We start from the raw sequence: 27,614 nt of genomic DNA, 5'->3' as shown, positions 1-27,614 counted from the left end.
TTACTATACTATGACGTTTTTTATGACATTTTGAGGTCAAAATTTTTTTTGACTTTTTTTGGCCGATTTTGACGCCTTACTATACTATGACGTTTTTTATGACATTTTGAGGTCAAAAAAATTTTTGACTTTTTTTGGCCGAAAAAAACGCCTTACTATACTATGACGTTTTTTATGACATTTTGTGGTCAAAAAAAATTTTGACTTTTTTTGGCCGAAAAAAACGCCTTACTATACTATGACGTTTTTTATGACATTTTGAGGTCAAAAAAAATTTTGACTTTTTTTGGCCGAAAAAAACGCCTTACTATACTATGACGTTTTTTATGACATTTTGAGGTCAAAAAAAATGTTGACTTTTTTTGGCCGAAAAAAAACGACTTACTATACTATGACGTTTTTTATGACATTTTGAGGTCAAAAATTTTTTTGTGTTTTTTTGGCCGATTTTGACGCCTTACTATACTATGACGTTTTTTATGACATTTTGAGGTCAAAAAAAATGTTGACTTTTTTTGGCCGAAAAAAACGCCTTACTATACTATGACGTTTTTTATGACATTTTGAGGTCAAAATTTTTTTTGACTTTTTTTGGCCGATTTTGACGCCTTACTATACTATGACGTTTTTTATGACATTTTGAGGTCAAAAAAATTTTTGACTTTTTTTGGCCGAAAAAAACGCCTTACTATACTATGACGTTTTTTATGACATTTTGAGGTCAAAAAAATTTTTGAGTTTTTTTGGCCGAAAAAAACGCCTTACTATACTATGACGTTTTTTATGACATTTTGAGGTCAAAAAAATTTTTGACTTTTTTTGGCCGATTTTGACGCCTTACTATACTATGACGTTTTTTATGACATTTTGAGGTCAAAATTTTTTTTGACTTTTTTTGGCCGAAAAAACGCCTTACTATACTATGACGTTTTTTATGACATTTTGAGGTCAAAAAAAATTTTGACTTTTTTTGGCCGATTTTGACGCCTTACTATACTATGACGTTTTTTATGACATTTTGAGGTCAAAAAAAATGTTGACTTTTTTTGGCCGAAAAAAACGCCTTACTATACTATGACGTTTTTTATGACATTTTGAGGTCAAAAATTTTTTTGACTTTTTTTGGCCGATTTTTACGCCTTACTATACTATGACGTTTTTTATGACATTTTGAGGTCAAAAAAAATTTTGACTTTTTTTGGCCGAAAAAAAACGCCTTACTATACTATGACGTTTTTTATGACATTTTGAGGTCAAAAATTTTTTTGAGTTTTTTTGGCCGATTTTTACGCCTTACTATACTATGACGTTTTTTATGACATTTTGAGGTCAAAAAAAATGTTGACTTTTTTTGGCCGAAAAAAACGCCTTACTATACTATGACGTTTTTTATGACATTTTGAGGTCAAAAATTTTTTTGACTTTTTTTGGCCGATTTTTACGCCTTACTATACTATGACGTTTTTTATGACATTTTGAGGTCAAAAAAAATTTTGACTTTTTTTGGCCGAAAAAAACGCCTTACTATACTATGACGTTTTTTATGACATTTTGAGGTCAAAAAAAATTTTGACTTTTTTTGGCCGAAAAAAACGCCTTACTATACTATGACGTTTTTTATGACATTTTGAGGTCAAAAAAATTTTTGACTTTTTTTTGCCGAAAAAAACGCCTTACTATACTATGACGTTTTTTATGACATTTTGAGGTCAAAAATTTTTGACTTTTTTTTGCCGAAAAAAACGCCTTACTATACTATGACGTTTTTTATGACATTTTGAGGTCAAAAATTTTTTTGAGTTTTTTTGGCCGATTTTGACGCCTTACTATACTATGACGTTTTTTATGACATTTTGAGGTCAAAAAAAATGTTGACTTTTTTTGGCCGAAAAAAAACGCCTTACTATACTATGACGTTTTTTATGACATTTTGAGGTCAAAAATTTTTTTGACTTTTTTTGGCCGATTTTGACGCCTTACTATACTATGACGTTTTTTATGACATTTTGAGGTGAAAAAATTTTTTGACTTTTTTTGGCCGAAAAAAACGCCTTACTATACTATGACGTTTTTTATGACATTTTGAGGTCAAAAATTTTTTTGAGTTTTTTTGGCCGATTTTGACGCCTTACTATACTATGACGTTTTTTGTGACATTTTGAGGTCAAAAAAATTTTTGACTTTTTTTGGCCGAAAAAAACGCCTTACTATACTATGACGTTTTTTATGACATTTTGAGGTCAAAAATTTTTTTGACTTTTTTTGGCCGATTTTGACGCCTTACTATACTATGATGTTTTTTATGACATTTTGAGGTCAAAATTTTTTTTGACTTTTTTTGGCCGAAAAAAACGCCTTACTATACTATGACGTTTTTAATGACATTTTGAGGTCAAAAAAATTTTTGACTTTTTTTGGCCGAAAAAAACGTCTTACTATACTATGACGTTTTTTATGACATTTTGAGGTCAAAAATTTTTTTGACTTTTTTTGGCCGATTTTGACGCCTTACTATACTATGACGTTTTTTATGACATTTTGAGGTCAAAAAAAATTTTGACTTTTTTTGGCCGATTTTGACGCCTTACTATACTATGACGTTTTTTATGACATTTTGAGGTCAAAAAAAATTTTGTCTTTTTTTGGCCGAAAAAAACGCCTTACTATACTATGACGTTTTTTATGACATTTTGAGGTCAAAATTTTTTTTGACTTTTTTTGGCCGATTTTGACGCCTTACTATACTATGACGTTTTTTATGACATTTTGAGGTCAAAAAAAATTTTGACTTTTTTTGGCCGAAAAAAACGCCTTACTATACTATGACGTTTTTTATGACATTTTGAGGTCAAAAATTTTTTTGACTTTTTTTGGCCGAAAAAAACGCCTTACTATACTATGACGTTTTTTATGACATTTTGAGGTCAAAATTTTTTTTGACTTTTTTTGGCCGATTTTGACGCCTTACTATACTATGACGTTTTTTATGACATTTTGAGGTCAAAAATTTTTTTGAGTTTTTTTGGCCGATTTTGACGCCTTACTATACTATGACGTTTTTTATGACATTTTGAGGTCAAAAAAAATTTTGACTTTTTTTGGCCAAAAAAAAACGCCTTACTATACTATGACGTTTTTTATGACATTTTGAGGTAAAAAAAAATGTTGACTTTTTTTGGCCGAAAAAAACGCCTTACTATACTATGACGTTTTTTATGACATTTTGAGGTCAAAAATTTTTTTGACTTTTTTTGGCCGATTTTGACGCCTTACTATACTATGACGTTTTTTATGACATTTTGAGGTCAAAAAAAATTTTGACTTTTTTTGGCCGAAAAAAACGCCTTACTATACTATGACGTTTTTTATGACATTTTGAGGTCAAAAAAATTTTTGACTTTTTTTGGCCGAAAAAAAACGCCTTACTATACTATGACGTTTTTTATGACATTTTGAGGTCAAAATTTTTTTTGACTTTTTTTGGCCGAAAAAAACGCCTTACTATACTATGACGTTTTTTATGACATTTTGAGGTCAAAAATTTTTTTGAGTTTTTTTGGCCGATTTTGACGCCTTACTATACTATGACGTTTTTTGTGACATTTTGAGGTCAAAAAAATTTTTGACTTTTTTTGGCCGAAAAAAACGCCTTACTATACTATGACGTTTTTTATGACATTTTGAGGTCAAAATTTTTTTTGACTTTTTTTGGCCGAAAAAAACGCCTTACTATACTATGACGTTTTTTATGACATTTTGAGGTCAAAAATTTTTTTGAGTTTTTTTGGCCGATTTTGACGCCTTACTATACTATGACGTTTTTTATGACATTTTGAGGTCAAAAAAAATTTTGACTTTTTTTGGCCAAAAAAAACGCCTTACTATACTATGACGTTTTTTATGACATTTTGAGGTCAAAAAAAATGTTGACTTTTTTTGGCCGAAAAAAACGCCTTACTATACTATGACGTTTTTTATGACATTTTGAGGTCAAAAATTTTTTTGACTTTTTTTGGCCGATTTTGACGCCTTACTATACTATGACGTTTTTTATGACATTTTGAGGTCAAAAAAAATTTTGACTTTTTTTGGCCGAAAAAAACGCCTTACTATACTATGACGTTTTTTATGACATTTTGAGGTCAAAATTTTTTTTGACTTTTTTTGGCCGATTTTGACGCCTTACTATACTATGACGTTTTTTATGACATTTTGAGGTCAAAAAATTTTTTGACTTTTTTTGGCCGAAAAAAACGCCTTACTATACTATGACGTTTTTTATGACATTTTGAGGTCAAAATTTTTTTTGACTTTTTTTGGCCGATTTTGACGCCTTACTAAACTATGACGTTTTTTATGACATTTTGAGGTCAAAAAAAATTTTGACTTTTTTTGGCCGAAAAAAACGCCTTACTATACTATGACGTTTTTTATGACATTTTGAGGTCAAAATTTTTTTTGACTTTTTTTGGCCGATTTTGACGCCTTACTATACTATGACGTTTTTTATGACATTTTGAGGTAAAAAAAAATGTTGACTTTTTTTGGCCGATTTTTACGCCTTACTATACTATGACGTTTTTTATGACATTTTGAGGTCAAAAAAAATTTTGACTTTTTTTGGCCGATTTTGACGCCTTACTATACTATGACGTTTTTTATGACATTTTGAGGTCAAAAAAAATTTTGACTTTTTTTGGCCGATTTTGACGCCTTACTATACTATGACGTTTTTTATGACATTTTGAGGTCAAAAAAAATTTTGACTTTTTTTGGCCGAAAAAAACGCCTTACTATACTATGACGTTTTTTATGACATTTTGAGGTCAAAAAAATTTTTGACTTTTTTTGGCCGAAAAAAACGCCTTACTATACTATGACGTTTTTTATGACATTTTGAGGTCAAAAAAAATTTTGACTTTTTTTGGCCGAAAAAAACGCCTTACTATACTATGACGTTTTTTATGACATTTTGAGGTCAAAAATTTTTTTGACTTTTTTTGGCCGATTTTGACACCTTACTACACTATGACGTTTTTTATGACATTTTGAAGTCAAAAAAAATTTTGACTTTTTTTGGCCGAAAAAAACGCCTTACTATACTATGACGTTTTTTATGACATTTTGAGGTCAAAAATTTTTTTGACTTTTTTTGGCCGAAAAAAACGCCTTACTATACTATGACGTTTTTTATGACATTTTGAGGTCAAAATTTTTTTTGACTTTTTTTGGCCGATTTTGACGCCTTACTATACTATGACGTTTTTTATGACATTTTGAGGTCAAAAATTTTTTTGAGTTTTTTTGGCCGATTTTGACGCCTTACTATACTATGACGTTTTTTATGACATTTTGAGGTCAAAAAAAATTTTGACTTTTTTTGGCCAAAAAAAAACGCCTTACTATACTATGACGTTTTTTATGACATTTTGAGGTAAAAAAAAATGTTGACTTTTTTTGGCCGAAAAAAACGCCTTACTATACTATGACGTTTTTTATGACATTTTGAGGTCAAAAATTTTTTTGACTTTTTTTGGCCGATTTTGACGCCTTACTATACTATGACGTTTTTTATGACATTTTGAGGTCAAAAAAAATTTTGACTTTTTTTGGCCGAAAAAAACGCCTTACTATACTATGACGTTTTTTATGACATTTTGAGGTCAAAAAAATTTTTGACTTTTTTTGGCCGAAAAAAACGCCTTACTATACTATGACGTTTTTTATGACATTTTGAGGTCAAAATTTTTTTTGACTTTTTTTGGCCGAAAAAAACGCCTTACTATACTATGACGTTTTTTATGACATTTTGAGGTCAAAAATTTTTTTGAGTTTTTTTGGCCGATTTTGACGCCTTACTATACTATGACGTTTTTTGTGACATTTTGAGGTCAAAAAAATTTTTGACTTTTTTTGGCCGAAAAAAACGCCTTACTATACTATGACGTTTTTTATGACATTTTGAGGTCAAAATTTTTTTTGACTTTTTTTGGCCGAAAAAAACGCCTTACTATACTATGACGTTTTTTATGACATTTTGAGGTCAAAAATTTTTTTGAGTTTTTTTGGCCGATTTTGACGCCTTACTATACTATGACGTTTTTTATGACATTTTGAGGTCAAAAAAAATTTTGACTTTTTTTGGCCAAAAAAAACGCCTTACTATACTATGACGTTTTTTATGACATTTTGAGGTCAAAAAAAATGTTGACTTTTTTTGGCCGAAAAAAACGCCTTACTATACTATGACGTTTTTTATGACATTTTGAGGTCAAAAATTTTTTTGACTTTTTTTGGCCGATTTTGACGCCTTACTATACTATGACGTTTTTTATGACATTTTGAGGTCAAAAAAAATTTTGACTTTTTTTGGCCGAAAAAAACGCCTTACTATACTATGACGTTTTTTATGACATTTTGAGGTCAAAATTTTTTTTGACTTTTTTTGGCCGATTTTGACGCCTTACTATACTATGACGTTTTTTATGACATTTTGAGGTCAAAAAATTTTTTGACTTTTTTTGGCCGAAAAAAACGCCTTACTATACTATGACGTTTTTTATGACATTTTGAGGTCAAAATTTTTTTTGACTTTTTTTGGCCGATTTTGACGCCTTACTAAACTATGACGTTTTTTATGACATTTTGAGGTCAAAAAAAATTTTGACTTTTTTTGGCCGAAAAAAACGCCTTACTATACTATGACGTTTTTTATGACATTTTGAGGTCAAAATTTTTTTTGACTTTTTTTGGCCGATTTTGACGCCTTACTATACTATGACGTTTTTTATGACATTTTGAGGTAAAAAAAAATGTTGACTTTTTTTGGCCGATTTTTACGCCTTACTATACTATGACGTTTTTTATGACATTTTGAGGTCAAAAAAAATTTTGACTTTTTTTGGCCGATTTTGACGCCTTACTATACTATGACGTTTTTTATGACATTTTGAGGTCAAAAAAAATTTTGACTTTTTTTGGCCGATTTTGACGCCTTACTATACTATGACGTTTTTTATGACATTTTGAGGTCAAAAAAAATTTTGACTTTTTTTGGCCGAAAAAAACGCCTTACTATACTATGACGTTTTTTATGACATTTTGAGGTCAAAAAAATTTTTGACTTTTTTTGGCCGAAAAAAACGCCTTACTATACTATGACGTTTTTTATGACATTTTGAGGTCAAAAAAAATTTTGACTTTTTTTGGCCGAAAAAAACGCCTTACTATACTATGACGTTTTTTATGACATTTTGAGGTCAAAAATTTTTTTGACTTTTTTTGGCCGATTTTGACACCTTACTACACTATGACGTTTTTTATGACATTTTGAAGTCAAAAAAAATTTTGACTTTTTTTGGCCGAAAAAAACGCCTTACTATACTATGACGTTTTTTATGACATTTTGAGGTCAAAATTTTTTTTGACTTTTTTTGGCCGATTTTGACGCCTTACTATACTATGACGTTTTTTATGACATTTTGAAGTCAAAAAAATTTTTGACTTTTTTTGGCCGAAAAAAACGCCTTACTATACTATGACGTTTTTTATGACATTTTGAGGTCAAAAAAATTTTTGACTTTTTTTAGCCCAAAAAAACGCCTTACTATACTATGACGTTTTTTATGACATTTTGAAGTCAAAAAAAATTTTGACATTTTTTGGCCGAAAAAAACGCCTTACTATACTATGACGTTTTTTATGACATTTTGAGGTCAAAAAATTTTTTGAGTTTTTTTGGCCGATTTTGACGCCTTACTATACTATGACGTTTTTTATGACATTTTGAAGTTAAAAAAAATTTTGACTTTTTTTGGCCGAAAAAAACGCCTTACTATACTATGACGTTTTTTATGACATTTTGAGGTCAAAAAAAATTTTGACTTTTTTTGGCCGAAAAAAACGCCTTACTATACTATGACGTTTTTTATGACATTTTGAGGTCGAAAAAAATTTAGACTTTTTTTGGCCGATTTTGACGCCTTACTATACTATGACGTTTTTTATGACATTTTGAGGTAAAAAATTTTTTGACTTTTTTTGGCCGATTTTGACGCCTTACTATACTATGACGTTTTTTATGACATTTTGAGGTAAAAAAAAATGTTGACTTTTTTTGGCCGATTTTGACGCCTTACTATACTATGACGTTTTTTATGACATTTTGAGGTCAAAATAATCTTTGACTTTTTTTGGCCGAAAAAAACGCCTTACTATACTATGACGTTTTTTATGACATTTTGAGGTCAAAAAATTTTTTTGACTTTTTTTGGCCGAAAAAAACGCCTTACTATACTATGACGTTTTTTATGACATTTTGAGGTCAAAAATTTTTTTGACTTTTTTTGGCCGATTTTGACGCCTTACTATACTATGACGTTTTTTATGACATTTTGAGGTCAAAAAAATTTTTGACTTTTTTTGGCCGAAAAAAACGCCTTACTATACTATGACGTTTTTTCTGACATTTTGAGGTCAAAAATTTTTTTGACTTTTTTTGGCCGATTTTGACGCCTTACTATACTATGACGTTTTTTATGACATTTTGAGGTCAAAAAAAATTTTGACTTTTGTTGGCCGATTTTGACGCCTTACTATACTATGACGTTTTATGACATTTCGAGGTCAAAAAAAATGTTGACTTTCTTTGACCGATTTTGACGCCTTACTATACTATGACGTTTTTTTTTATGACATTTTTCAGTAAATTCACCCATCAGTAAACTGACCCGTCAGTAAATTCACCTGTCAGTAAACTGACCTGTGGGTAAATTCATCTGTCAGTAAACGGACCTGTCAGTAAATTCACCTGTCAGAAAACTGACCCGTCAGTAAATTCACCTGTCAGTAAACTGACCTGTGGGTAAATTCACCTGTCAGTAAACTGACCTGTGGGTAAATTCACCTGTCAGTAAACGGACCTGTCAGTAAATTCAATTATCAGTAAACTGACCTCTGGGTAATTTGACCTGTCAGTAAATTCAATTATCAGTAAACTGACCTCTGGGTAAATTGACCTCTCAGTAAATTGACCTGTCAGTAAACTGACCTGTGAGTAAACTGATCTGTGGGTAAAATCACCCATCAGTAAACTGACCCGTCGGTAAACTTACCTGTGGGTAAATTCACCTGTCAGTAAACTGACCTGTCAGTAAATTCAACTGTCAGTAAACTGACCTGTCAGTAAATTCACCAAATTCAAAATGACATTTGGGTAAATTCACCTGTCAGTAACCCAACCTGTCAGTAAACTGACCTTTCGGTAAAGTCACCCGTCGGTAAACTGACCTCTCCGTAAATTCACCCGTCAGTAAACTGACCTGTCGGTAAATTCACCAAATTGAAACTAAACTGTCTGTATTTTTAATTGCATTGTTTCTAGTGCAAAATATTTCCACACAGCGGACATGTTGTGCTGAAAATGGATGGATTTTGGAAGATTGGCAGTGATTTTCCTGAATGGCGGTGTGTCTCATTACTCAACGTCACATTGAGACATGCCCTTGTTCAGGAAATCCTTTCCACAGTTTGCAGCCAGTTAGCAGAGCAGCCGGCAGGGAATCACTAGTGGAGTAATTTCAGCAGACAACATTAAAGCACAGAAATGGTTCATGGATCGGAAATCACAGCAGGTTGGATCGGAAATTTCCGATCCGTGAATTATGTTGGTATCGGAACCCGATACGGATACTGGATCGGATCAGAGCACAACAAAGCGACACAGGAAATCATTCCTGCCTGTCGCAATCAAGATATATAATTCAGAACTCTAAAAAAAAAAAAGAAAAGAAGACTCAGATACTGTGTATACATCATTTTTTAAACAGTTAAACCACATACCTCATGTATATAATGCAAATAAAAAGATGTCTTTATGTTTTTTCTATTTTCTATTTTATTATATTTTCTGTTTGATATTGGATTATATATATATCTTAATCTTTCTCTGTTCAATTTTCTTCTTCATTTTTCATTTGGGAGTGTGTAAGTAAAAAGAGAATTTCCCTATGGGGATTAATAAAGTTTTTTCTGATTCTGATTCTGAATATATCAAAGCAACCTCACATTGAAGATTGTGGCATGGAAACATGTAATATGTAGCAGGAGGAGAATAACTGCTTCAAGAATTTCAACTTTACGTGAATGTAAGAACAAACTCCTGAACAAATATTTTTACAAAAAGAATCTGCCACCTAAAATTACAAAATGCTTCTTTCATAATTGCATAACTTTGTATTTACTTATTTGTCAGAAGGATACTGCTAGGCCTAATGATGCCAGAATACTTCAATTTATATTCAAACTGGTCAAACTATTCCCTAGGACATGACAATTATGTGAAATTAAGAGCTGTTTTCTGTCTGCAAGCCAAAGCTCCACTTGGTCTAAAGGAGCCTTTACCCTGGGTGAGATAGGCGCTCCTCTGATGTTGTAATCAAAGTTCTGCTCAGGAATCTCTGATCTGTCTGTCCCAGCACGTACTCTAAACTATTAATAGACATAAAAAAATTGCTTCGAAATTCCAATGGGATGCAAGCTGGCTGTTATCAGTGCATAGCGTAAAGGCTTACACAGCCTTCAGGTGTTAATTAAATCTTCACTGACATTCCCATATCCTGCCCTGCAGAATAAGCTGCAGTTCAGATACTGCATAGGTGAACTCACTTCAGTCACACAAATCTTGCTCAAAACAGGACAGGAGAACATCCCGCAGGCGAGGGAGGAAATGTGGTGACAAGAGAATCTTCCATGCTTAAGGCAGATGAGTTTGTAAGCGCTGACTACTTCTCTAGAGAGCTATGAATTGATTTGCTGACCGCGGCTGTCCTCGGTGGCAATCTCTGAGCCTTGCAGTGTAGTCTGGAAGCCTATAGTGCTCCCTGGCACACTCATTCATCAAGCAGCCTGAGCCATCATACAGGCAACTCCAGCAGACCTGAGCCCAGGGCTAGGGGATATTATTAGAGATGAATTGGGGTAACTGCCTTTGATGACCCAGTTCAGGCTGTCTGTCGCTCTCTAAGCTTTCCTTTCATTTTACCAACTTTCATTCTTACTTCCAGAATCCTTGCTCTGTAAGGAGGTCAACGGTCATTGAGGCTGCAGTGCAGAGAGTGTGATGATCCTGAAACTGCCACAGTTCGTAAGAAAACAACTCTACCAACTCAGGATGAGCCCCAAAGTTTTAAATGAAACCCAGATATAATCAATCTACATGTTTATCACATACACATACAACATCAGACACAACTTATACATCCTCACTGAAGCATTGTATCACACGCAGCTATGCACCGGAATACATAATTTAGTCCAAAACTCACAAGAGGCTTTAACTCAGCATTTACCTCCAAGGGAGAAAACAAAACAAAAACATGCCAAAGGCAAACCATTACTTTGCATAGATACACAGTATGCAAGACAACAGAAACAGTCAGGGATACATCTGCATGCAGAATTTATAATGTGTGTCCATTTGCCTTAACACACCACATTTAAGGGATTTATCATTTCAAATAACCAAAAATTGATCAGTTACTACAGCTATTCTTAAAGTTAAACAAGGTGCAACACAAAGTAGAGTGCACAGAGGTCATTATGTATTTACCTTACAACACAATTTACAGTTGACAAGCCAACTTTCCAATACACTGCTACAAGGACTGGCCAGTTTCCTTGCCCTTGAAGTCCACCATACACTATGAAGCCAGCCTGAGCTGATAACATAAATGTTGCTGCTTTTGTTAGTTCTCTCTACAGGCAGAGAACAATCATATCCACAGAGTAACTATTATTACTGTTTGTGTGCAGAGCTCTCACACACACACACACACATGAAGTAATGAGCTTTTTAATGTATTTGAGGCAAAATAATGCAACATTAGAAATGAAAGATGCTGCACTAAAAATAATGGAATGAGCAATAACCTGGAATTAGAAAAGGCTGTAGCAGTACAAAAACAGTGATTCTAGGTAATAAATCACTGCCATCTCTGTGATGCTTCTGAAAAGCTACTGTAGACTAATAATAGTAATAGTATCATATTATAATAGTGTTTACAACAGACAAATGTAATGATAGTTAGAATGTGTTTACATGCTGTATCATATATCAGACTACATTATCCAGACAAATGAGGTATGAAAATGCATTCCACTTTTATTTGTGTGTCAGAAATCTGTGTGGTTATGTCTGACTGCTTTGCTATGTCCTTAACTGTCTATCAAAATCTGTCTCCTGTTTGACCCATGCCTGGGTCTCCATCATACCAAATGATATGGAGATTGCAGTGAATGGGGGGACCCTCAGAGCCATGGTCTCATTTACATAGGACAACATAACAGGTAGAGCTGTTTCTGAAAACAGATTTGTCAAGGCCACCTCATGAATAAAAGATCACACAGATTTATAATGAGGGTTTATTGTATTTAGCTGGTCTTGATCCTATGGGGAATCCATATCATAAAAGTTCATCCGGGAGAATCAGCTTTTGTAACAGGAAATAATTCTAAGATACTTTCCAAAGTGTAATAAGAGAAGGCACATACTGTATATCTACAAGAAACACATTTAAATGATAAAGAACATGAAAAAAGAAGAAAAATGGGTTTCACAAAATATTTTCATCATAGAAATCTAATCGTAAGCAGGGGGTTGCCATCTTGATTTCCAATAAGATTGCTTTTGAACAGACATATGAACAGAAAGATAAGGCAGGCATGTTTATCCTGGTTAGGGGAGCAATAGAAGGAACTGAAATTTCCCTACTTAACATTTATGCTCCTCCAGGAAGTAATTTCTCCTTATACATAGATATATGGAGAGAAATACTTCCTGGTACAAGGCAGTACACACACACATACACACTCAATTTGGAGAACTGTGCTGTCAACAAAATACAACATGGAGGTTTCATTCCAGTTTTCTTAATTGACCTTCATTTAAAAAGCAAATGAGTAATGAAATTCAAATGTACATAAAAGAAAATGATAATAGAGAGATTTCACCACCTATGAGGATATTATAGCTCTTATATCAAAAGATATAGATCATATAAGCTCATTTGGACCCTTAATACTTATTATCATATACACACTTCTAAAATGGCTAAGAGGATAAAAAATTGCTCAATATTGTCATTCACAAGGATCGGATAGGATACACACATGCGTCAAACACAAGATAATGTAGGGTGCACTTTCCACATTATGGATCCTGTACAACAACATAAGGAAAAAGCAATAATACCAAGCTTAGACATGAAAACATCTTTTCATTCAGTCAGTTGGCAATATCTTTACAAAGACCTAAATAAATTTGGTTTTGATGAATTGATGATAAACATTATTAAGACTATCTATGACAAGCCCACAGCAAGAATCACGATTAATGGTCTAATGAATTTCTACACTAGAAAGAAGAGAGAGAAAAGGTAGTGTTTGGTCTATGCTTATTTTTGCATCGTTTCTACAACCACAACATAATAGACAGGAAAAAATTAAGTGTGCTAAAATTAATGGAGTAGAACATAAAATAGCATGTTATGCAGATGATCTCTTATATTTAAAATCTGAAATATCTCTACCAGAAGTGATGAATTTATCAAAAAAAAATTGGTCCCTTATTGGGATACAAACTGAATGTAGTTAAAACTGAAATTCTTATTTATAACTTAAAAACGGAAGAACATTTCAATATCCATTTAAATGTAAAACAGAATCTTTCATATATTTGCATGCAATTTTGCTTAAAGACCTATCAAGAATCTTTGAGAAAAATGATGACCCTCTGTATTGTAAAATGATCTTGCAAGGTGGACTCAAGATCAAGAATTGAAACAACTGAAATCATTGTTCTACCAAGAGTTTCATATCTTTTCCAAACCGGTTACAAGTATTTGTGTGGCTCAGCAAGGGTATTATGTGTGCCATTAAAAGTTTAATGGCAAGATGGTTAAAGTCAAAGGTAGAGGTGGAGACCATGTGCTCGATCTTCACAGGATTTAAAACTAGTTTATGCTTACGGAGTGACAATTGAAAGGCAGACGGAAGACAAGTCAGGGCCTAGGCTGGAGCGGAGTCTGGGGCATATAAAATCATATCATCACTCTGATAGTAAGATGGTTTGACAGCAACAGATAAACACATAGTGCTAAGGTTAGGCTGAAAAGCACTCATGCAGATAAACACATGAAACACAGCATGAGAGGCATTAATAGACTGGATTTATAACTGATTAAAAAAAAAAAGTGGAAAGATTTCCCTTAGAGACCACAGATACAACACTAACTCCAAACATTTCAATGTTTAGCATAAATTTGAATTTTAATTTCCCTAAACTGTGTCATCTCACACTCACAGGAACAGACAAATATTCAGAGAAAAGTTCTGGCACATTCAAATAAGACAAACAAGGCAAATGTTTAATCTTCAAATGCCATGATGCACTGCAACAGGAGGGACTGGAACAGTTGCCGGTCCTCTCTGCTTTGCATGCTATTGCTCTCTTATTCCATTTAGTCCTCTGGACACTGGGATGGCTTTATCAAAGCTGCCTCTGGCCAAGATGTCTGAGATTCCAGAATAATCCATCTTTTATCGCTGTGACTGTGTATGTTGCTCTGATTCCTGAGCCAGCCAGCTGTACCAAGGACCGGTTAAGTCAACATTAAAGCCCACAAACATATATATATACACACACACAAATGCTGGACACATGCATGCAAAGAGATATACATGAAAATGGACCAAATTATAGCACCTGCATGTAAGGCTATTGTGACCTGCGTCCTCCTAATAATATACTCACACATTTCTCTGACTTATTCATTATGAGAAAAATAAAGAACCCACTCATATGCCCACACTGCGTGCAAGTGCACACACACACAAAGCACATATTGGCTAACTCTACCCCACTGCATTTCAAAATGTTCTTGCCTCTGGCTGTACTGCTCGATTTCGGCAATCATAATAACAGTCCTGGGAACCAAGGCAGGCATTAAGGTTTTTGAGAGCTTTGTTTTCCCAAACAGGAATATCTCTGCTAGCCTCATAAAGCAGACTTGACAGGCCAAGAGAGGACTGCCAGCCAAAATTAAAGAATTATTCCCCACTAAACACTGGTGTTTGCTTTTTTCAAAACCAGGAGCCAAGAAGATACCAAGAAAACAAAACAGAAGAGTGGTGTAGCAAGGGAGAAGTGGCTATGGGGGGTTGATGAAGAGCAGTGGGAATATCTGCATGATCTTACAGCCAGTAGGGTTTGGCATGGTACACCATGGTTTGGCAAGGCTTGATGCAAAGATAAGGTCAAGACTCCATCCTCTGGGAGGCCCCTTTATAGCTAATTGCTATCCCACTGTGACAAACCTGACCTCATGCAGCACCACAAGCACAGATAGATACACGAGGAATACAAGCAACATGACAAATGGTACGTTCAAAGAAAAGAGAATGAAGACAGGAACAGGGATAGATGGAAAAAGAGCCTGCATCTTATGTGTGAATTAGCGTTACCTAATGAAATTGTCACCATTGCACTCTGATTATTTTGTGCATAGGAGAAACAGTTTTTACTGTTTGAGAGGTACCATGTTTTACATCACTTAGTCCACATTAAAGTTAAAAGATAGTTACTCCTCGGGCAAAGATTTAGTACATGGCCTCCTTTAAGACTGTTTGATGAGTTTCCTCTCTGTGTGCTTCATTATTTTATAACATGGCTGAGAAAGGATTTAGCTAAGAGGCACTCAAGAGGAAAAGTCTGAACCACTGTGAATCCAAACAGCATTTAAAACCCCCAGCCCCTGCACAACTTGACCCCTTTCAGCAAACCACTTGTCCTCCTTTGTCAATGACTTCTCACAATGGAGAATAAAGCACAATGCCTCCTGTATTAGAGCACATTGTCTCATAAATACATTCCCACGATCATAATTATCTCAAATACAACTGCCAGTAAAGGGGCATTGTGTAAGAATTGACCAACTGTCGAATGCACATTCCAAACAAATAGCGGACAGCATATTACCAGAAAATTGGTGTGTCCTCTCCTACCTTAAGAAACACGGAAAAGCACAAAGATGTAGTGGTGGCAGGAGTAGAGGACAAGCCACGAGAGGTTGAGGAATGTGAGGGAGAGCAGCTAGAGCAGCAGCATCGATAGCTGAGTTTGAGGAAAAAGTGGAGGAATGTCACCGATAAAGGACGGCTGCAACACATATATAGCCTACTTGCAGTTACTAATTCTTCATCCTCTCATGTTGGACTGACGGCAGACCGGACACTCTTCAGGTACAAAGTGGTATTATGAGATAGGACAGCCTGAAGCTAGCTGGTTAGCATGTTAGGATTCTGCATCTCTGCAAAACAATACATGGATGTCTGACATAACATCCAAAGCTTTAGTTCTTCACATTCTGTTTATAATCTTAGTTCATTTTTGAATGTGTGAGGTATTTGGAGTGATCATGAACTACACCCTTGCATGGAACATATAAGGGAGAGCATTTCATTGATGTATCGTGCATGCTTGTATGCTGCATGGGCCACCAGATATTCTCTTATAAACCTGGGCTCAAGATAATTAGTTGGCCCAGGAATTAATCAAATGTGAGGGTTGAAACACCAATTCCAAATGACATCAAGGTGAAGAACAGTTTGATCTCTCACTGTTTGATGAAAGATTGGATCTTAAAAAGACATTACAAAACTTAATGATGCAAGAAAATAACTGAGCCCAAGGCATTTAGTCTTTTCTCATGTGTTGGCCTTGTGTAGGTCTCATAGGAGGCATGTGCAGTGGAAAAAAAGGAAATTTACAATCACTCATTATCAAAATGTCAACTATATGTCAACTATAAGTGTTTACTTAGACAGGGGAGAGTGTGCTATTGTACTGTAGGTCTACGTCAGAATTTTTTTTCCCACAGTTGTGCATTCATTGGAATGAACAGAGTGAATTTTGTGTGTGTACCACATGAACACACATTCGAGCAATAACATAACCACTTCTTTCAAAGACAGTGTTAAGTATGCTGCTGGATCAACAATAACAAGAAATTAAACCCATTATGACACAAGTAGATGGTCTCAAACCACTCTCAGATACATTCCTTAGACAGAAATAACAAGAAAAAGAAATCAACAGACAGTAACAGTTGATCAGTCTAATAAATTGAAATTGTTTTATTTGGATTCCTTCCCACAAACCCCCTCAAATCTCAGAGGATCAATACAACAGACACAAGCTCTTGTCCCTGACGCCATTTGTCCAGACATAATAAACTCTGACACGGTTTATGACTAGTCAGTGCTGCCACAAGAGGTAATTAAAAGTGTACCAAATGACACATGGGGAAAACTGTATGCAAAGAGAAAAACACATGCACACCTGCTCATTTAGACAAAGACAAGGACCCAAAGGAACCTGGATATCTATGATTCTCTAGCCACACTTCTGAGTACAGGCCTCCCACTTACAGATGGCAGAAATTACTGCTCTCACTACAACTCAACTCCAAAATTAACATTTGAATCATTGTAAGGTGCACAAAAAGAGGAGCAGAGGGAGAAAGATGCTGCTATTTTATTCTGTAATACCTGTTGTTCTTTTGCTCATCATGCAAACTAAATGTGAGAGTCTGCTATGGAGCTCCTTGTAGACAGTGAAAGAGCTTTCATCAACCTGGCAATCTGACTGTAATGAAACACCAGTAGCAGTAGGCATCACAGTTTTAAAAACTTGAATGAATCCTGCTCAGAAATACCCTGTACTGAGTTCTTACATTCAAAAAGGTATCCCAGCAGTCATTTCATACCATGAAAGTATCACCTGCATGTGTATCCTTGTAAAATAAGAACCACAGCTGTATCAAGTGACACGGATCTGTATTTCCTGTCACTAATCTGTAATGTCTCTTTTTAACTCCATCCTGAGTTGTGTTGTCTCTGCTCTGTGGCACAGCTGTGGAGCTGAGGATAATAGGGGATTCCGTAAGCGTCCGTACTGTGCAATAATGAAAAACACCCCACGCTGCAAGAGGAAATAGGAGATTTCATAATCCGTCTGAGGCCTTGGCCCTGGTCGCTGGTCCATGGAGACAGTCTCATTAAACTTCTCATTAGTGACACACTGAGCTTCTGTAATGACTGAATGCATATACAAATCACCTCAGACATGAAAGGAGGAACAACAACGGACTCAAGCTGCATCCCTGTGCTGCCAAGTCCTCTGATAAGAGTATTTGTAAATGGCAAATGAAACAGTATTGCACATCTGTTGACAGTCTAGCAAGACAATCTGTAAAAAAAAAAAAAAGAAAGAAAGAAAAAGTGCCTGATTACATTCTGTAACTCACCTTTTCGACCCACTGCATGCACTAAACCTCAAGGCACTTCCTAACTGGGGAGGAGATTAAACAAATACAAATTTGATCTGCATCTTTAGCGGCAGGCTATCATAAATCAAAACAAAGCACCCTCTCCTGCGAATGTGAATATGCAATTCTATGCTGTTCATTTCAATATATGAATTCTTAAAAGGGTAGTAATGGTCACACTGATAATCTCAGACCGTTACACCGTGATGAGTGGCATGGTGTTATCATTGCTTGTGTGCGGTGGACAGGTCCTGAGACTGTGTGTGGGTGAAGGCTGTGTTTGAGAAGGCTCTGACATGCAATCATATTTTTATTACCAGCCGGTCACATCAAAGCCACTGAAATGAGCAAGCAAAGCAGAATGCTTGTATGCGATGGAGAAATAAAATTCAGCAAACTGTGCATGTCATATCCTTACTCATTGTTTTAATATACGGAAACAGCCTTTCAAGAACTCTTAGAACATACAAAACACCACCACTGCTGTCTGTAGTTTTGCACTTTACCAAAGCTCCATTTCTAAAGATGTCTTTATACCCAGACGACAGGGACATGTAAAATACTTTGCGCCACACATCTGATGAGCAGTAGCAGCAAGACAGATGGCACAGCATGCCCTTCTCCCAGCTCTGAAAGAGTGACAAACTCTGGTATAAAATAAAGCCATCACACTCTGAAATGACATAAGCGGGATAAAGAGGGCTCTGTGTGTCTGTGTGTGCGCACATGTTTACGCGGCCTGCATGCCTGCTTAGCTCTGCAAATGGAACTTTGTATGAACACACTGATCAGTGCGCCTTTTGGCTGGAGTGGAGCCTGGCTATGAATATCAATTCTGCATTCATCGCTAGTTGCTCCCCCTGACGCCCCACCTGACATAAAAGCGAAACAGTTTTCTGTTTGTGTCAGCGTTTACCAAGAAGCTCTGCACGGCTCAAAAGAGGGAGCCTCCTTCACTCAGCCTCCTTACCTCAAGGGCATCGACAGACTCTCTGTGCTGTATGAGTTGTAGAAAAGTGGATGTAATGAATGTGTGCAGTAGTTGTCTCGGGAAATCAAACATTTTTTAGCTTCTAGTTATTAAAGGAACAGTGAATGTCAACCATGAAGAACCGAAATGTCTTGTAAGGCAAAATGACATGACAAAAGCTCAGTGCGATCACCTATTTACAATGTCATTATACTGTATGTCCACTTACAAACACTAACACAAACATATGTTGCACTACTCAAGCCATTTACAGAGTATTCAGTATTGAAAAAGGCAGGAAAAAAAAGAAAAATTCTTTGGCTTTTTCCAGGTAGTGAATAATTCCATGCAGCTTCGTATCAGACCAGTCAGGGTTTATATTGATTGCTTGTGTAATCATCACCCTGTATTCTTGTGTCGACCAATTTCACTTCACTATTGAGCAGTTATTCTTGACAACCACACCTTGAGCCATGCCACCCTTGGTGGCATGGCCAACTCCTCATTTCTTCCTGTTCAATCGTTCAGTGTATCCACTTATATGAAGAGGGACATACACCGTACAACCTATTTTCTGTCCTGTACATAATATTTAACCTACCCACAGAAATCAGAGGGTTGTCCCTCTGGGTAGACATATATGATTGATTGATTGATTGATTGTGTGGGTAAATCAATTCTCGTTTCACATGCTCCAGAAATTATAGCAAGTACACTGCAAACAATGTTTTTCAGCACACCTTACTGTACTGGTCAATGGAATCTCGTACCATTTCACTCTCACCTCTTAAGCTTAGAAGAAAGTCATCTAATGATCCTGGCTGAGAGATAAGACTAATAGAAAAAAAAAGTGTGCGCTGTAATAGCAGTGGGAAGGCGGCAATGACACAGAGACCCCATTGCTCACACTATGCTCTCATTATCTGCTGTGACTCCAAGTCTTCAATATTAGCCAACAATAAGCACTCTGCAGGACCATCTGCTCTGCCAGCACGGGTTATTTTAAGACTGAGAGAGACAGCCATGGAGGAGAAGGAAAGAAGAAAGATATACCAAGCTATTTGTGGAAATAATAAAGAGAAGACAGGCCAAGGATGGAGAAAGAAGTGGAGTACAAGAAATATCTAAAAAATAATAAATTAATATTTAAGTATGTAACAGAAAGGTGAAAGCCGTGAGGGGCAGTTTAAAAGTGAAACTAGTGAAAATGTCCCTTGGGCACTATAGGGAAGACAATTCAACACAAGCATTAATTCTTATTTAACTGAGATTGTGACAAAAATAACAGCTAATGTGCTAAAGCACATACTTAGCATTATGTGAGTTGTGTCAAGACCCAAAGTCTGATCAAAGATGAACTGATATGCAAGAATCTAATTCTACCTTTTGGAGGTACAAGAAGCCTAATTTCATGGCACACCACAAAGTTCCTGCAATCTTTTTCTTTTAACATCTAAACCAGGTCCTACAAAGGTACACCCCCTGGGTCCTGTGTATTGGTGAAGTGTGCACAGTAGATGTAGAGAATGGCTAAGAATAGCATAGATGGTTGAAAGCACTAATCATGCTGGACAACAACGTCAAAGCAATTCATCCCATTCTGAACTCAGGTGTACACAACCTGGAACATCCTCTGAGGCCCCTGTGATGTTACGCAACTCATTTCTTTCCATATTTATTCACCGCTAAAAAGCAAGCTGCATATTTGTATCACTGAACACATGCATTTGTTGAATACCCTGGCCCCGTTTCTTGCAAAAAAGGTTGTAACAATGATTCTCTTGCATCCTATTTCCTATGAAACATGTAAGTCAGTCATCCTCCAGCGGTGAAGAATCTTACCTTCTGTCTGATCTCCTCCTCCATTTTGACTGGGGAGCCCAGCTCAGCTACCTGTTTAACTCCTTCACTGGCAAAGCCACCGTATTCCCACAGCACATAGTTCTTAGAGTGGGATGCACCGATTATGGCTGACCAGTGATTGGCACGACCTGGTGAAGTCAGACAACAAAACACCTAATGAGTTCAATACTCTCAGCCATTATTACAGTATCTCAGCATCATTCAATTAGTAAATATTTTTTGCACCTCTACCAGCTCTAGAGCTGGTAATGATTGTACATCTGTTGATTAGTTCACCATCCAAGCATCTCTTTTTATGCAACATAGTTTTTATGATGAAAAGTGGTTTGTTTCAGTCTAAAAATCATTCCATGCTGCAGCAAACAACCTACCGTGTACTACAGAATTTTATGTTCCCTCATAATCCTTTCATTATCTCTTTCTGTTTCTCTCACTCAACACAAAGGTGTGTGTACCCATGTGACATACAGAAAAAGGGCTAGTGGAGCTCTATGTCTGCTTTTACAATATACCTACAAGCTTACAGAGAGTGCAGCAGTGGTAGTATCTGTGATGATCCATCAGAGGTGACAGCACAGGCTAAAGCAAATTTGAGCCTTACATAATTAACTTTGAGACAGTGGAAGGTAAAACGCTGCAGCAGTTTCCACTGTTTTGTTAGGTATAATAAGGAATGTAGTACTGCTGTTCATCTAGCTTTGATGAGCTCCCTGTTGATGTTTGCAGGACATTTTGGGGTACCCTAACTATCTCAATGTGGGCCCCCAGTGGTCTGACATGTCTACCTCAACAGCAGAGAAAGCGGTTGTCTCATATGCCTTTATTATCCCCCTCACTGTCATATTATCCCCCTGCCAATTATGTTATTATGTACATGGACCGGAATGACATCCAGCTTTATCTCCCTGAGAACACAATGATGATTTTACTGCCCCAATCAACATAAAATGTATGTCTGAATCCTGGTGAGTCCCCTATTCCCAGTTATTTTAGATTATTGGAATGGAATCGTTTACATTAACAACTTCACCCTTTCTCTGAACACTATTATACCACCTATTTAGTCAAAGTGAGGTTCAGTCAAATAGGCCACAGGTATGGCTCTCATCTTTATGCCCTAAATAGAGTCCTGTCGCTGCAGTTCTGTAAGTCACCCTTTTCAGCCTTTTGCTGGTTCCCAGTGTAAGTCTTGAAAAAGATTAATCTCCCTATCCCCCTAATCCCTGTGTTTCCAGTATTCCTGTAATAGAATATTGTGGAATCTTAAACAGTTCTTCATGGCATGCAGCAGGTATGGCTTATGCTAATGTAGGACCACTTTCACTTTTTACTTCTACAAAATTATGGGTGATTGTGTCCCCAAAACAATGGTTGTATCAGCTTTCTGTCCATGGTGGTGGACTGGCTGCTGTTTAATAAGTCAGAAAGGTGAAGCTCCTTGGTGGCCAATACATTTTGCAGTTCTCAGGTGCTAATGTCAAGGTTTGCTGCAGAGACCCTAATATACTAAACTTGATTTACATGTTCCTCATCTTGCACTGAATAGTGTTATTAACTAAGCAAGGTTATTGAACATGCCAAGAGCACTCTTCTGTTCTGCATCTTAAGTGGCCAAAATTCCCTACAGACCTCACTGACAGTTATGAGCAGAGATTCTAATAAAAAATGTCTATAGATTTCTAAGATTTCTCTTCCCCTTTAACACTCAACATAATTGATAATTGTTTGCTCTTCCTTGTGTTCCTCCTTTCTGCTAATTTTACACAATGACAGAGGACATCTATTTTTTCAGCCAAGGGAACTAATTGGACTAAATTAGATTTTAACTGTAACCTCTATCAACGACAGTAAGTAATAATTTCTCAAACCCTAGGACAAACACACACACAAAAACAGAAAGGTTGCTGTCTCTGGCTTTCAGCATGTTTTATCTTTATATTCAACCTGTCCTTGCCTGGTTCTTTCAGCACAATGAGCCTACCTTGAAAAACTTAACAGCATGAGCCTTAATTTAGAGTTAGCAACATAAGTTTATCCATGTTTGCTTTTTCAATTTAAGGAATATGAATTATACTGGTAATATGCCACTCCATATTGCAGTGAAAATGTGAGGTCTGTATGTAACCATGTTCTAACCATGGAGAGATACAAGCATTTTCAAAATTCTGCAACAAAGGTTTAAATTTTTTTTATATTCTCCTATTTTCACGTATTTTCACTGGTTGTCTGGGTTAGAATTCTATGATTTTACTTATTACGTCAGCTCATCTGTCCTGGCCTCTAATAATCTCTCTTAACTTTTAACGACCTTCCTGACGAACTTGGACTAGCAATTTCAATGTCACCTCTTAGGGCCTGATCTGAATGTGTTTTTAGAAGTGTAAGGTGTCCTTTTCTTATTGCTCTCAATGGTAAATGGTTAAATGCTTTTGTGCTGCAGGTGTATTACATTTATCTGCCTAGCAGCTTATGTGAAAGCACCCTGAGAGCCCCAATCTGAAACTGAGGTTCATGGTGCCTGGCTCTGTTTGGGCTGTGAGAGGATATCAAAATGTAATATCGGTCTTCAGCTTGGACATTCATTTGACAAATGTCAACAGTACATTTGTCGGTCTTACTTTTTCAAATAATGAATGCTTACGTGAAGTAAGAACCATGTGCCATGTAGCTTTAGCAACTTTATGAAATGGTAAAGATTACAGAAGCAGAGGATATTATTTCTTTTCTTACAGCAGCAGCCCCATCCAATCCAATCAGAAGGTCACATTCATTTGTTATATATAGGGAATGTTAAACTCTTCTCTCTCTCTTTCACTCCCGTTAATCCCATAAAAAAATCTTTGTTGACAACCAGGCCATTCTCCATCTCCCTAAGTCTGAGGAGTGAGCTGCAGTTGCTTAGGTTGAACAGCCATGCACTGCTGCATGACATACTACAGGGACAAAAGGGAGAAAGAAAATAGAACTGTCAAGGTTATCATGTCTGCATTTAAAAAAAAAAAAAGGTCCCGTTGGCCTGTTTTACAGTGAATTTTTGGTCTGGAATATGTGTCACCAAAGTGGTCTATGTCTCTAGCACTTGAAGGACATATGTTAAAAATAGAAAGTATGACATGTGAGAGTGGCATTTCTCAGGCAGTAAAAATAAAGTGCTACTTGCTACAAAAAGGCAAAGTCAAACCAAGAGAATCCAAATAAAGAGATGCGTTTACTGTGTTGTAGTCAGTGAATAATATTGTCCAGTGCAATATGTGCAGTGTTGTAATAACCAGTTACCTAGGATATGACTTTGTGCAAGGAGAAATCCAACTGTAGCGTTTCCAAGAGTCGGGATGAAACACAAAGCACACAGCTTGCCCTATCTTCTTTTAAGTTGATCTATCTGCAAAGAGTGTGTGTGTGTGTGCGTGCGTATATGTGTGCATGAGTGAGTCACATACCAACTACTCCCTCCACAAGACAGTAAATTAGGGCTCTGTTCGATCTCAGGGTTTATCTTACTCCACTCTAATCAGTATATTGATCTGACCGGCGAGAGCCTGATTTAAACAAGAGAGCCGGTGTAATCCTTAAGTCCATTCACATCCTGATAGTGTGGCTCAAGGTTATACAGACATCACACCCAAGTGTAGTATTGTAGCTTACCACCCACATGACTACTGTGAGCCACGTAATAGGGCTTAAACCACCCACATGTGGGGAACATATCCTAGAGTTTTTGGAGCTACTGTACCACAGTCAAGATTAAAGGAAAAGGCTCCCAGTGTTCTATATTTTTGTTTTAGTCAAAAAATCTGTGTATATATATCAACAATGTGTTAGTCCTTCTCTCAGTACATTACAGCTTCTCTATCCAGTTTGTGGCTCTCAGCCCAAAACCCATTTGGTCCTTTTCAATAAATCTTTGGAAATGGGTCATGAGTGTGTAATTTTTTTTAAAGCTAGAAAAAAAAGCTGTGTACTGTAGTTTTTTGAAGAAGTTATTCAAACGGAAGCAAATAGCATATTTGTTGGTGACTTATTTCAGATATGTATGTGAATTAAACTGAAAATAAACTTAGTGCCCATGTTCATCATAATGAAGAAACATGTAAGCCAGAGCAAAGGTGATCTTCACTAGTTTGTTTTCAATAGTATATGGAAAACAGTATTTACTATGCAGTGGTAGTGTACATATGAACTAAAACAGGCTTTGGCTACACAGACAATTCTTGTTTTTTCCATAGGATTTTAAGAAAAAAATAATAGTATATCACCAGTCTTATTCTTAAACAATGACGGGTAGAGCAGAGGAATTTGTGCTTACGGGGATAGTCTTTAGGATGAATCTTCTCTGACCAGTTCCCATAGAAGGTGACTCTGTACTTTGCTGTTCCACAGGCGCAGCAGTCGAGCAGAGGTTTATCTGTAGTATCACCATACAGGGATTCTGTACAGAAATGAGGGGAGGGTGGAGGTGTGAAAAAAGAAAACGAGCCAGAGAGAGAACACCATGAGATAGGCATTGAGACATTGCTCATTAGTACAAGTAGCAGATGAGAGTGATGCCCATCATACAGGAGATGGGTGGTTTAAGAAAGTGGGAAGCCAAAGGGAGGAAGAGAAGGAGGGCATCAGAAAAGCGGAGGATGTGCAGCACAGTTCTTTTGATCTGTTGCTCAGTGTGGCATCCAATGTCATGCACAGCCAGGGGGTCACACTCATTTACAGTCATTCACATGCCAGAGCATAACAGCAGAGAGGAATGTCCCTGCATCAAAATCAAGAATGAAAGAAAATAGAGTAAAAGAAGACAGACAAAACAGAGACTATCAGTGGGGAGCGAAATAGAGAACCAGCAGGGAGATCGAAGGAACAGGAAATTCATGGTAAATTATTTATTCCATGTCAATAAAAGAAGCCTACCTTTCTCGCACATTCGTTTGGTGAGTGAGCCTTCATCCTGGAAATAGATTATCCTCTTCTGCACAATGCTTGCCCTATACAGAGTGAACAAGAAGAGATGGAGGCGGTGAGCAGAGAAGGTTATTTGGGGCAACACCAAGTTCAAATGTAGGCATAAGGGGCAAACGTAAGAGTGAATATCACAACAGGAAAAGACTGGTAAAGATGCATTTGGAGAAGGTGTGCGGTTTTAAAAAGAAAGAGAAGACAACAGACAGCAGGAAATGTGTAAAATCATGGTTTTTCACATCTGATAAGTCTGGATAGTGTCTTGTGGCAGATGGAAAAGGGTGCAGAGTTATTCATAATCATCTTCCTGTTTTGTTTTGTTTTTTGTTTTGTTTTGTTTTTTTCAGAAGACTCTTAAAAGCAGGTATTAGAGCCCACAGGGAAATTGCTAAATCAGGCTTCTTTCAGCAGAGGCATTCATTGTCATACAAAGACCACACAAGGCATCAGTATTAAGATACACACATACATAGAAATGAGAGGTTGAAAAGCTGAGGGAAAAATGAAATTGAGAAAGACAGCATCTGAAAGAGTAATTTTTGCACTGAAGAAAGTCTTTAAAGGAGTTTGAAAGTATACACAAAAATGCACAGGCACCCTATTTATTCGCTTCTTGCACAATATGGCGACCGCTGACGTTAGAACTTGAGTGTGTGGGCCAGTATTTCCGGTCAAAACTTCTGGTGATATAACAGCGAGCAAGTTACATTAACAGAGAGATATTTTCTTTTATTTACATAGCAGCAGCCATGTAGCTAACATTTAGGTCAGTTGTCCTGTATTTGTTTTAGAATTATCAGTTGTTTTTTTTTCAACGTTTGACGCTTTTTAGCTGAGGTGCGTACGAACAAAACAAAAAAGCACGGCACCCTGAAAAAAGCGCTAACTTTTCTCAACCAGAAGAAACTATTCAATCTGGCGCAGAGGAAGCATAACCTATCGCTATCGGACACTACCAATGGCTGCGATCAAGATTATTTACCACCCTTGTCCGTGCATCAGGTGTTTGATCTGGTGCATTTAAAGTCAGTAAAAACCCAAAGAGAATGTACTGATGACAGTAATACAGATGATGTTTTTAAGAAGCAAGATATATTTTTAATTCATTGCTGAGTTGCCCATGCCTTCACTAACAGTCACATGAAAATCAGTCTACTTAAAATGCCGGCTACAGACCCGAGTGTTTTTGGTCGGGATTAAGTCATCCCTCCGGATCTTCTGCATCCACTCTGCCTGTACCGCAGCGTTAATGGGGAATGCATGAAAGCTGACTTCTTTGTTGTAACGCAACGAAACGGTATAACGGCACACAACAATGAAATGCGGCCATTGGTGAGGGGTTGCGCTACTCTCTCGTTTTCTGAACCAATACATTACAACACAAACCAAAAGAAATACTCAAACAACTATTCGGTAGGCCCGCCTCTGACAATCTCATACTACTC

The 27,614-nt window shown here is 36.3% G+C and overlaps 1 protein-coding gene across 1 annotated transcript in view; it reads right to left on the bottom strand.

Moving 5' to 3' along the window:
• spon1a (spondin 1a) overlaps positions 1-27,614 on the bottom strand; it is a 108,010-nt gene that overhangs the window by 64,977 nt on the left and 15,419 nt on the right. Inside the window, exons 4-6 of the mRNA XM_041036800.1 lie at positions 26,122-26,195; positions 25,523-25,645; positions 21,196-21,344 (exon numbers count right to left, since the gene is read on the bottom strand). Of these exons, the coding sequence (XP_040892734.1) occupies positions 21,196-21,344; positions 25,523-25,645; positions 26,122-26,195 (346 nt within the window). The remainder of the gene's footprint in view (positions 1-21,195; positions 21,345-25,522; positions 25,646-26,121; positions 26,196-27,614) is intronic.

Source organism: Toxotes jaculatrix, chromosome 1, assembly GCF_017976425.1.
Source record: "Toxotes jaculatrix isolate fToxJac2 chromosome 1, fToxJac2.pri, whole genome shotgun sequence".
In the NCBI taxonomy this organism is placed as follows: Eukaryota; Metazoa; Chordata; class Actinopteri; family Toxotidae; genus Toxotes; species Toxotes jaculatrix.
The sequence above is the reverse complement of the archived record's forward strand: the minus strand, read 5'-3'. Positions and strand labels throughout refer to the sequence as shown.